Below are 13,682 nucleotides of genomic sequence, written 5' to 3' on the forward strand. Positions count from 1 at the left end.
CGCCAATTCGCACCGTTGTAAAAACGTTTTCCATTTATCATTGTCGCAAGTAACCCGCAAGTCCATGATTCTCCCAGTGTTATTTAAATAAGAATTTCCATGTTTTTTTTTTTTTTTATAGTTCATTCTTTTCCTCTTTTTTCTCATCTCACACACATATAAACAAATTACACCACGCGTACGTGAATAATATAAAGTATAAACATTATAATACCGAGTATAATAACGCGCGTAATAATATATGTATAAGAATAAGACTCGCGACTAGAACCTTTGCAGGAGTCAATAAGCGGCGGATAAAAAAACCTGCCTAATAGAAAAACCATTGACTTCAGCCTGCAGCACGGAATAATATTTACGCTCACTTCCTCGATCACCGTTTCAACATTATTATACGCGTATACGTATAGATAACGAGCGAATTTCCAACGGCCGAATGGTTTCGTCATCCGCTGCAATTTAACGCGCATGCGCTAAAGTTCGAGAGCAATTGTTTTGCCAGGTTGACCAACCGACTTGAACGTAACCTAAAAAAATTTCGCAGTCGACGCTGGCAAGCGGGGCTCGAAACAAACGGATGTAAAATGTTTTTTAGGTTAAACACGTCGCAGCTACTTGACATGTAAGATTTATGACTGCTGGCCACCCTGACAAATAACTGTGTTCTCGAATTTAACCCTTTTAATCGTACATTTTTCCAGTCAATATATTGGCCTGAATTTTGTTAGTCGGGAGGGTTTTCAGGGTCGCTGATTACGAATCTGAAGTCAGAATTTGATCATTTCCAAATCCAATATGGCGGATGTAAAATCGATAAGACTGTAATAATTGGATGATTCTTGCCGAAATTTGTTACTGGACGGTTTTTGAGGTCACTGATTGCGAATCCGAAGTCAGAATTTGATCATTACTAAATTAAAGATGGCGTATCCAATATGGCGGATATAAAACCGACAAAACTATCAAAATTCGATGATTCTGACCGAAACTTGTTACTTAGGGTCCTGATCACAAATCTGAAATCAGAATTTGAACATTTCTAAATCCAAGATGGCTGACGTTGAATCGAAAAAACTGTAAAAATTCAATGATTCTGGCAAAAATTTGTTACTCCGGGGTTTTTGCTGTCGCTGATCGCAAATCTGAGGTCAGAATTAAAATTCTAATCCAAATCCGGCGTCATGTCGCAACAAATATCTTTTTTCGAAATGTCGTTAGATCCCCCTTTATTTTCTCACAGTTTAACCAAACCTCTTGGCTCCTAACCGTTCCTTTACTACACCACCTACACATTACGACTGAAACATGAAACTGGAATAATATTATTGCAGATCACCTGTGACACGGCGCATCGATCAACGATGATCAACGTTAAACAGACAGCGAGAGACCGTATTGTCATCTTTTCTCCACTCGGATCGATACATAATACAACGACACACTATCTTAGGTATTTTCTCAAAATATTATCGTGCAACAAGTGAATGTAAGTAGCATAAGCTACACAATAATTGTAATATGATTAACGCCATGATAGCTAGTGTCGACGTTACTTACGTACGCATCAATTTATTAACCGTCATCTTTCATTGTTACTCTTCGTCAATCATATACACAATATTACGTACACACCTAACAGTCCAAGCACTCTCATGTTCCACCTTCACTCTTCCGCTCCTTTATGCGTATGTAATTTATCTTCAGGATTTTGCACTATTGCAATTTACAATTTTGTATGTTCGATTCTTTACGAGTCGTCGACATTGATATACACAGTAATGTACGCAATATCGACGCTCAGGTTTAACGAACAATTGACATACAACTTAACCCAAAGCATGATTGGGATGCGTTACATCCATATATACGTATACAACACACGTGAACCGAGGTACCAGACGATGAAGTCATGAATTTCAACGCCATCATCCACTGCGATTCAGTTTTGCAGCGTCTTGTCTTGTCATGTATTCCCTATATATATATTATATATAAATATATACTCACCGAAGTTAAACGAATATTTAATTGACTGCAAACCGCGGGAGGAGAGAAAAATTCACCTTCTCACTTTACATCATTATTTTCTATTCTTTTGCTTCAACGTTTCTTTGCATTCGTTTCGCTCAAGGTTCAAGTTTATCGTTAAATAAATAAATTAGAATATATCGTATATTAATTATCGTATATCCGTACATGGGATTGAAGTTGAGAAGAATTAGAAAACGAGAAGATAAAAATAATAGTGTAAAATTATGTTGGCAGTTTCGTTGCCCAAACAAGGATATTATAAATAAAGGAACGAGTGACTGATGTGATTGTTTCAACAACAAGTGTTACATGTACGATACGATATATAATGTATTTATATGGTATGCAACAAACCCGGAACAAACGGGCAAATTGTATAATAAACGCCGCCGATACATACGTAAAAAAAAAAATGTAAAACACGACGTTGCAATAAATACGTTATTTATACGTGTACGTGATATAATCTGCATTGAAAGATAAATGGACATTACGATAAATACTGTATAATTTGAACTTTTCATTTCATTTCATTTCTTTTCTTTTCTTTTCTTCAACTATTATCGTTGACACATGATCGTACAACACACCTATACGTATAACACCTAGGTTGGTACGAAAAGGTATATGAATATTATTAACAAGTGCAGCTGTCTGTACGTGTAATAATAAAATACTTTGGACGGAGGAAATAAAGTAAAAATACGAGCTTCGTTTCTGTACATCCACGTCCACTTTATAATGAAAGAACGATTAAATCGTCGACGTAAAACGTGTACAGTGCAATTACATACACGCGTATTCGAAAACGTGTGTATTATTATTATTATTATTATTATACATATATAATTATTAAACAACACATACCTTGGTGTGTACTTAATGGACTTAATAGGTGTTGCGGTATTGCAACGATTAGCGGGTTTAATTATGCGTGAAATCCTACCGCGAGAGTGGAGGATAAAAAATTTCCATTCATCGTCATCTTCTTATATATGTATATGTATATATATAAATATTGTTTACCGCTGCGGACACTCGTGTAGCAACAAATATTAGGTCAACAAGTGTGTGCATGTGTTATATATACATATATATATATATATATTTTTTTTCCAAAGTTACACGCTCAACGATTACAGGAAGAGGAAATAAGACGGCAGTGAAAATTTGTTTCCTTAATGTCGACGTTCAATGGTTGCCGAACGCTATTTTTTCATCTTCACTTTTACTAACACGCGTAAATAGTTTGACTTAATTTTAATTCGGAACTTTGTAGATCGGTAACGAAGAAATCTACATATAAATTTCGGATGCATAAATATTTTTCTGGGTCATTCAGAGCTCTGCGAAACAAGGTCTCTTGTAATTTTTTCGACAACTCGACTCTCTTAAAAGTTATTCCAGGTTAAAGTTAATGTTGTAAAAAAAAAAAAAAATTCACTTTCTTTTTAAGATTAATAACGAAAACTACTATACCTATCGTCACGGAATATTGTGGATTTCTTCTTGCAAAACATATGAACAACGTTATAAAATCGTGTCATTTGATTCATTCTCAACTCGAGCTAATTTAATTTTTGCTAAAAAAAAAAAAAAAAAAAAACAAAAAAACTGTACTCTTAAAGTGGAATTACATGCAATACCCCTCAAGGGCTCAAATTTTCACAACCGTCTCATTTCCTCCTCCTACAACTGGCAAACGTGTGACTTTGAAAATAGAAAAACAACATAAAAAAAAAAAAACCGTCCATTTTTTTGGGCCCGGTCTAACGTATATGTGATATTATTTTTTTTTTCTTTCAGTACGAATCTCATTTCTTATATATATATATATATATACACATGGTACGTATGTTATATACGTTACAATATACAGGCAAAAAGACCCAGAGCAGCGCGCCGCGACGATGATGGCCTACTTTCAATGCATGTAATAATTAGACACGTCCGCGAATGATATATTACAGGTATTCACCATGTATATACGCATACACATGCATAAATGTATACGACACACATAATATTTATATATATATATATCGATTTTTCCCCCCCACCCCTCTCACTCTCCGAGCAAAATGTCGTCGTCGAGATGAAATTTCGAAAGGAGACGAATTTCGGGAACGAAACCGAAACTGCGTGAGAAAAAAAAGAGAGGAAAATAAAAACAAAAAAAAAAAACGCAATCAAATTGGCGAAGGGAACGAAAGAAATTTGGGAGGGGAGGGATAAGAAATATTTCCCTGATCGCGGTACAATGATAACGCGAGGAAATACAAAAAAAAAAAAAAAAAAAAAAAAAAAGAAAGAAAGAAAAATCAACATCGTTAACAACAAGCTCGGATTTTTTTTTCCCCCATGCAAAATTTTTTGCCATGCAAAATTAAATGTCGCTACGTCCAAGTATATTATAATTCATATATTTCACGCTTGTTTCGTCACGTGGTACTTCGATTACAAAAATACTTTAAGTCTGTTTTTCCCTTACATATCCCTTCTTCCTCTTCTTCTTCTTCTTCTACACTTGACGTTTCGATTACTTGCCAATTAAAAATATCGCAGGCATATAATGCGGTAAAAAAATTACCAAAAAAAAAAAAACAAAAAACCGTTCAATCGCAAAAGAAAAACTATACCTACGTAGATACGTATTATACACGTTGCAGAAAGTAAGAATGGCAACAATGGGGAAGAAAAAAAATTCAATTTCGCTCGTGCAATTTATACGCGTATAAATATATAATGCAGAATGCGTAGAAACGGAGAGAGAATTGCACGAGAATTTGCTTTTGCTTTTGCTTCGGGGGGACTTTCGATACGTTTACATACGTATACGTACATTGTAATGTAAAATAGCAACCCAACTTGTACAGGTATAATAACGCGATTAGTTTTCATCGCACATACGTAATATATCTGATTGTGAGTCCGGGTAGTCTCTGCGGGAATAAAGTTCGTGAAACGATTTCGAAAAGAACCCGAGCCGTTGTCACGACAAATTTGCGCAGTTCTCGCGTCTGCAAATTTTGCTTTGCAAATTATATCGATTTATCCACACTATCGCATTATCCAAACGCACGTGCGTTTTACGTTTCAACGTACAGAGATAATATGCAAACACTCTGGCGAAATTATTCGCACTTTCGCACTTTCGCCCTCGATGCGAGGATAAAAATAGCAGGTATTAACGGCAGGAGGCGTACATAGATATTGCAGTCACGACACCTAGGCGCGGAAAACGCAAATATACGAAAGAAAGTGAGAGATGAAAGTGAGAAAAAAAATATATATATATATTGTATATTACGCGAATCGAATAATACGAAATAAAATTTGTGATTTATTGTATTTCGTCAATTTTAAAAAGATGAAATAAAATTAAAAAAAAAACATTGTTATACGTACAAATATGTTTGAATGTTTAAAAAAAAAAATTAACAATAAAAAAAACAACAATTATTTCCTGTTTTCCACCGTGGCAATCCCTAAAAGTTTGTTTAGGTTAAAAGAACGGTTCTTACATGATAAGGAATATCGCAAAGAATCCCAAACTTGTAGTATCAAGTCTCAGATTGATGTCTGACTTTTTCATTATTAGTTCAATCTCGTTTAAACAGTTATAATTCGATATGAACTTGGTTTGGATTGAATATACGAATGTCAGAAAAGAAATGATAATTCATACGATGCAACGTGTTTCCGTAAATATTCGGAATAAAAAAAATGTTGAAAAAAGAAAAACGAGCGCGATATTTCACGTAACGTAAAATGTTCATATTTTCACAGAATCTTTCTTTTGACCTGGACAAACTTTAAAGGCAGTGCCACGGTGTATTTATTTACTTAATATTCGATTGGAGCAATATTTTTCCAAATAAATCGGGTCGTAAATTAAAATGGGACACTTGAAACTTGAAAACGAACCGCGCGTGCGCCGAATGATCAAATCTGATTGGTCGGCGAAACGTTCCCGCGGCGATATTCTCGTCCGCGACGCAGGCGGGCCAACCTACGCAAAATGTCTGCGTTTGAATTTTCAAAGAGCGCGAGCGTCGAGTTCCGACCGTTCTTCGAAGAATCGACTTTCCGCCCCGACGACAAATGCTTCCGAAACCTTTCCGAGTCGCCGTCTCGATTCTTCGAGATCCTAACCTCGAAAATTCGTAGGAACCGCGTCGCCGGCGGAAAGAGTTTGACGGCTGAAAACTCGGGTTGGCCAGCCTGCGCGAACAGCCGATAAAACTCGCGCTTGCGCGGTTCGTTTTCAACTTTCAACAGATTCTCCCGGTGTGTAGTTCCCTAGAAACCGAAAAATATTGAAACTCTTTCGTCGATTCAATATAATACTCCAATTACAAGTATCACAGATATGCTTGTAATTGTATTCGTGCAACGCGAATGGAAACTGACGATGACCGACAGCATCAAACGCGTATACATATATATCTCCATCACTCTCTTTCTCCCAGCAGCAAGCCGCCCGACGCTTTAATTACACTTGAGAAACTTTCTCTCCTCTCTAGTTCTCGTCGTCGACGCCGAACGACGACTTCTTACATACTCTGTAATAATACCTGAGTAAAACACGCGTTTCTCCGCTGCGTTATATACAGTGATTTTATTATACCATCCTATCCGTATATATATATGCAGCACAAGGTACAGAAATACAGTACCTATAATAAATATTTACACAAAATTATGTATAACAATTACGAGGTATGTATGGAAAAAATAAAAAACAAAAAATCGCTTTTTTCTTCTCTCTTTCTTTCAACCCAACAATCTTTTGAAAATGGAACAACAACGTCGTAAAATTTTGAGAGAGAATTGTAAAAAAAAAAGAGAATAAACATAAATAATAAATATATATATACATCTATACACAATAAATGGAAAGTGAAAGATTTCTCAACGGAAAAACGTCGGGTGTCGGGAAAAGAAGCTTGTCGGTTTTATTTTGTTTTTTTTCTCTTCTTAATTTCATTCTTCGTTATTCTTTTTCTGTTTCTTTCTCTCGTTTTAAAATAAATCCACGCACGAAAAGAAGACCCAGTACACCTATGTATGTATGTATGCACATATGCAATAGCGGTACGCGTGTAATAATTAAAGCAGGGAACAAATATTGAAATTGAAAAATATAGGTATAGGTATATGTGTATGTATAACATATGTATTGCAGGTATAACACGTAACAGGAAAAACAAAATCCTACGTACGTATAACGCGTAAAAACGATTCAGTATTAATAATATCGTTGATACAGTTGCGTAGAAATCGATTACTCACCTTTGTGCGATTCAGCGGATTTGTGAAATCCCATCCCGGAGCAACGAAGAGATATCCGCATTTCGATATTTTCCTCGTCGCCTGAAATCGGAAAGAAAAAGAAAATTTTAATGGTGAAAAAGTTAGAAAATACGGGGGGAAAATTTCACACAAACACGACGAACAATGATAATAAATAATTTCACACTGCGGGTTCCAAGTTTATAGAGAGAAAAAAAAAAGAGGAATGTTTTTAAATTTTTTTTCCACCATGTTTGATCGGCATTTTGGATTTTGCAATGCAACTTGAGACTCGTGATTAGCCACGCAACAAACCAACGGGTATAAATTTTCATCAAAAGTAAAAAGTCTTTAATTCTTTTCTCAGCTTATCGAATAACCCAAATTTAAATATCGCAAATCTAACCTCAGTCTCGTGATGCAGAGATCCAAAAAACATCGCGGTACCAAATATCATTAAAAATCCGTTCAACCGTTCTCAAGATATCATAATTTGTGAGTGATTTTTTTGGAAGTTCAGCCTTCAAATAATATTTTTCATTTTCGGAACGATTACGACAACTTCAAGTTTTTTGCTTCGAGAACAGAGAAACTGCGTGTTGATGATAAAAATCGGCAAATAGATTTTCACGCACATGCATGTTAATTATCGCGCATCTATACGCGTGTAACGACCGACCGGATACTATTCAACCACTTCCGGGTTTAACCCCATTTCTTTGTTAAACCGTAAACCGTATCCGGTTCCGCTGCGATATAACGAAATACGCGCAATTTTCCTACCAGCTTATAATATCAAGCTACACGCTATAAAATAACGGGAAAAATACTTCTCGTATCATGAAAACTTCAACAATTTCGTTATTTAATTGACCTAGATAAATTATCACGTTACTCGTAACACGAAAGGATGCAGATTTTATTTTCGATTTATCGTTGTACTTATTCGTATATTCACTCGTTTTTTCTTCATTTTTTGAATTCAACAAAAAACAAGAAAAGTTCAAATATAATTCTATCCAAAAATTTTTTTCCTGCTTAGTTTTCCGTCAAATCGTGTTGTTTAGGTTTGGACTCGTGTTTTTCGACATTTCTGTTCTTCTCTTTTTTACCAACGATTCAATACCGAGGTTGACCGGAAATTATCAACCGTATAATACGCGTTGAATTTATACACGTGTGTATATAAATAATATGCACACGTTACAAAAACACATATACAACGATAAAACAAGACTTTTGTTACATTATCCCTCAGCGTTTCACAACGATTATTCACCAGAACCAACTTCCTGGCTTTTTACAAATTCAATACAATGTACGTACATACTTATACAATATCTATTCACGACTAAGTTCACGGAGAGATGAGACAAAAATTTATTATTTTATATAATTTCCATATGAGGAAAAAAAATCCTGCGCGGTTGGTTGGTTAATTTTATCAAACCCGTTGAAATCCGTTGCTTTGGACAGTTTTTTTGTAGAACAGCAAGCGTAGATGTGTTGCATAAATTAAAAGGAAAAGCAAGAAAAATGTAAAAGCTAGAAACAAATAATAGTTCCATTGTCTCTTTGCGTGCGTGTATAACATTATACATCGTGTTATATAAGTACACAGATATATATTATACATATATAAGATAAAGGATATTCGAAAGCGGCTGCTGCCAGCTATAATATATATTTGTAAAAATAATGTCTTCGTTGTTACAATAAATAATCAATTTCACGCCAATGGTACTATAAAAAAAAAAATTCTGGGCCGGGGTTGAAATTCAAAGTTACGAAAGTGCGAGATTGAGAAAATTTAAAAATCTGAAGCATCGAAATTCCGAGTGATCGAAGATTTTGAATACCGTGAATTTCTGGCCAGGTGAAATTTCGCTTCAATTTTCGCCAGCAAATAATTTGTAATCAAGCGTTTTCCGATCATTCAAAATTCGAAATTTCTCTGCTACGTTAAGAATTTCAATTAAATCGAAGATAAACAAACTTTTCTCCAAACTAGATCGACGATACGTCACATATCGTACCGTAATACGATTCAAAGCATACGTACAAAGACAAATCGGATAATAAAATAGCTGGAAGAAAGAATATTTCAATATTAAACCCGGCACCTTTTTCTATAATCCCACGCATATAAATTGCAGTATCAAATTATAATTTCTTCTTCGTCTTACTCATTTTCCACGATTCGCTCCCAAAATCCTCTATACGTATAAAAATAAAAACTTTCAACTCCCAAGTTACATACTTCTCAACTTCGTGCGTCAAGTGCACAAAATATGTCGCGAGACGGCGAGTTCGGAAAGAGAAAATCTTAGTCTAATGGAAAGCGACGTAGTTACATGTATATATGTACATAACGCACTGCACAAGTAGCTTTTATACCTATATATATAGGAAAAAACTGTACGCATGCTGACCGGTTGAATTGCGCGATAAATTTACAAGAAGCTAATTATCTTACGCGTATCAAGAAAAAGCTGAAAAGGTGGCTGAATTCGCTGAAAACTTGTAAAATTACAAGTTTTTTTTTCTACAGCTTTTCACATATGGAATAACAGAAACGGGAGAAAATCGTGCATCGGAAAATCGTCTCGAAAAAAAAAAAAGAAAAACAAACGCACGGATTTTTTTCCCAACTTGTATTGGAAAACGTCCTCGTTTATCTATCGAACTAAATCGAATAGCCAAGTTTCCTTCCTTTCTTTTCTTTTTTTTTTTTTCTTGCCTTTCTTTTCTTTTCTTCGTATTCATCCGAGCAGCGTTTCACGGATTCGTGCTCCTCTGTCTTATTGTATACACACGTTTACACTGCAGTATACAATGTGCAGAAATAATGAAATTTCCAATTACGCGATAGCAGAGAAAACATTCTTTTTCCACAGCCGGTAAAACTTTCTATTACAGGTACATTGAATACATAAAATATACCTTGTACATCGAATTATACGGTCAACGCTGCGAAACATCTTCACCGAGTCTCGTCATCCTCTCGGTAAATAATACAGTTTAAATAGAATTTAAAAATTTGATAATTTATTTCTTTAATATATATATAAAAGCTTAATAGCATCATTTTCATTATATTAAAGAAATAAATTACAAAATTTTGACATTATGCGGATTTGTTCCTGCGATTGTGAGCAACAACTTTGCCAAGTTTCAAATCGGTCCCTCAATTTATACCAAAGTCATAAAAAACGAAATAACTGGTTGTAAAAACTACATGTGTTTTGTATTCAAAACGTTCCAAGCTTATAGGCACGTGTTCCAGTTCATGCAGAGGCTTAAAAATTGAATGAACATTTTTCCGACCCCCAAATAAGAATAACCTCGATATATACATATATAAATTAAAATACATAATTAAAATATATATTTATACAGATACAACGACCACGACGAGGTCGAAAGTATCGAGTTCGTTCTGTGTTTTCTGTATCGTATTATAAATAATATAACCATACCTGTGAATGCTCACAGGATCGATTTTACCGTTACAAAAATCATGCATATACATAGTATATACATACATACACATATATTTACGTATAATGTGTAGCCAGAAGGCAGAAAGCAACAGCAGAGGAAAAAAATAAGAAGAAGAAAAAGAAAAAAAGATGTTTCAAGATCGTACAGTATCTCCGCAAGGATCCGAAATATACATATTTTCAGGTAAACATATTATAAGATGCTTGCAGTGCCTTTATTATAAATATAATACGTATCCAGAAGCGAATGATTTCTCTTTGATGATCGATGTCGCACGTCAGGTAAATATGTATGTGTATAAAGAGGCAATCGTTGAGCCTTGAAATATATATATATATTTTTTATTCAACAAACATCATCGAGGTCGATACCATTTTCCCCTGGACGACAACAACAACAACAACAACAAAATATACCGATACAACGAAATTAGAACACACACGCTTCGTGGCGTTAATGAATCGATAATATCTAGTCCGCATATCGAGATCAACGTACGGTTTCGTCGTCTGCTGTAATTATACGCGAGGATAGAATAATAAGATCCGAATAAAAAAAAAAAAAACAATAGATAATTAACACAACCGCCCGTATAAAATAATAAACGGTTCGAGCCGCATGAGAAAATAACGATTCTTAAACGTAGCACAAATCAAAGCGCCTAATAAAAGTAGAAGGATATACATATAAGTATAGTATATATAATATATAATAAGACGACGACGTTGCACGCATCACGCGTGACACGCGTGTGAAACAATTACGCGAAGTTATGCGACTGCAGTTCCAACCCAATTATACGTACGTACGATATAAGGGAGTGAAAATCGTGACTCCGAAGCACCGTTACAATTCATCGTACACGCAGGTTCGATCGTTGATACAGTAGTTCACCACGTGCGAGGTTATTTCAAAAATTGGGTCGGATCTGAGAAATTTTCAAAATTTAAAACGGTGGAGTTAATATAATAGGATCCGCCATCTTGAATTCTGAAATTTCGAAGTCAGATTCGTATTCAGCGATCCCGAAAACCCCCGGGTAATAAATTTCAAGCGAATCGGATCGATTTTAATATTTTGAGTCCACCATATTGGATCCGCCATCTTGAATTTTAAAATTCTGATGTCAAATTCGTATTCAGCGACCCCGAAAACCCCCGAGTAACTGCTTTCAAGCGAATCGGGTCGATTTTAATATTTTGAGTCCACCATATTGGATCCGCCATCTTGAATTTTAAAATTCTGACGTCAGATTCGTATTCAGCGACCCCGAAAACCCCCGAGTAACTGCTTTCAAGCGAATCGGGTCAATTTTAATATTTTGAGTCCACCATATTGGATCCGCCATCTTGAATTCTGAAATTTTGACGTCAGATTCGATTCAGCGACTCTAAAACCCAAGATTACCGAGTTCCACTTTACCAGTCTCCCCCGTAACCTTCCCACAATTACATTTTTTCTGTAAAAACAATCATTTTCAACACTTTGTTTATTTATATCACCACACCTCTTGAAACATCATCATTTACATCTCGGAAATCTTTACTCGTCATTCTTTCCGAAATCGCGTAAATTATCTCAACCGAATGCATTTTTTCGTCCTCCGAAGTGCGGGAAATGCGGGAATAGTAACGACTTTCAAAAAACCGCGCATATTTTTTTTTCTTTTTTTTTTTTTTTTAAACCTTTTTTGGAATACGAGTATCGTTCCTGAATCCCGCCACAAAAGCGCTACGCGCTATCAAAATTTAGTCTAATACAAGCAAAAGAATGACAAGTTTGCTCGGTCGGTAAGGGTAGAACTGCTACACACCCTTAACTGACGCCAAGTCGGTTCAATTAACGACAATTAACGTTTTTTTGTTATTTTATATACGATCTGACGGTAGATTTTCGCGTATAAAAAATTGTTTCACAAGTTTAAACGATTGTAGGTACTGCAGTTTTGATAAAAAATAATCTCTGTATTGTTGTTGTTACTATTATTATTATTATTATAAAGTAGGTAGAAAAAAAAAAAAAAAAAAACCGACGTACACAGATACTACAACCAGTGCACCTTGCGCAGCCAAGCCGACACGCCTGTATATCCTGTATACCTCGTACTTCTAAGCAACAAAGCCATAATCATCATCCGTGGATTCTAGAATAGCCAGTCAGGCCTGGATTATAGTCACGCACCATTTACTCCGGTAGAAAATGTAGAACGGAACGCGTTGCAGCAGAAATCGTCGACATACAAACGTGACGACGATCTTCTTTCTTGTGGGAATAAACATTTATTATTCACTCTGTACATCGATTACGGTTGTGAAAACGATATTTGTTTATCTACGTTAGTTTGTCTTCCACATCCTACAGGTTAACTCTCGTTTCGGCTAGTATCGTGATCTTTCAAAAATTATTAACAACGTTTCAGAATCAAACAATCGGCATGAAAAATTGCCACGTCCCGTTCAATTTGTACTTCCGGTTTTACCGGAAATATATTCATTCTCAATCTCTTACCGACAAACCTACAATTTTTCTTCCCTGATACTTCTTGTAACTAAACGATCACGTTTTTCTTAATTTATACGTTCACTTTTTTGTTTCAAAATGCAACAATTTTTTGTTCATCAGAATTTTTTCTTTCCTTTTTTTTTCAAGTTTTTCTATTCAAACTTTTTCATTCAGGTTTCAGGTTTTTGGACAGTTGTACCGACAGACTCTTTCCTAATTTTTACGACGATGAAAAGTATCGCGAAGAGATTGTTTTCGTATCGAATAATATAATCATAAAATAAGTAAATAGACAAATGCAAAAAAAAAAAAAAAAAAAAACAACAACCAATTCAGATATCCGAAAACGA

General features: G+C 35.1%; 1 protein-coding gene across 3 annotated transcripts in view; it reads right to left on the reverse strand.

Moving 5' to 3' along the window:
• Nucleotides 1–13,682, reverse strand: part of LOC124183529 (protein outspread) — a 68,187-nt gene that overhangs the window by 40,089 nt on the left and 14,416 nt on the right. For all 3 annotated transcript variants that reach the window (XM_046572154.1, XM_046572155.1, XM_046572156.1), the window contains exon 2: nucleotides 7,327–7,407. In XM_046572154.1, coding sequence (XP_046428110.1) covers nucleotides 7,327–7,407 — 81 coding nt within the window. The remainder of the gene's footprint in view (nucleotides 1–7,326; nucleotides 7,408–13,682) is intronic.

This window comes from Neodiprion fabricii, chromosome 5 (assembly GCF_021155785.1).
Source record: "Neodiprion fabricii isolate iyNeoFabr1 chromosome 5, iyNeoFabr1.1, whole genome shotgun sequence".
NCBI classification, from domain to species: Eukaryota; Metazoa; Arthropoda; class Insecta; order Hymenoptera; family Diprionidae; genus Neodiprion; species Neodiprion fabricii.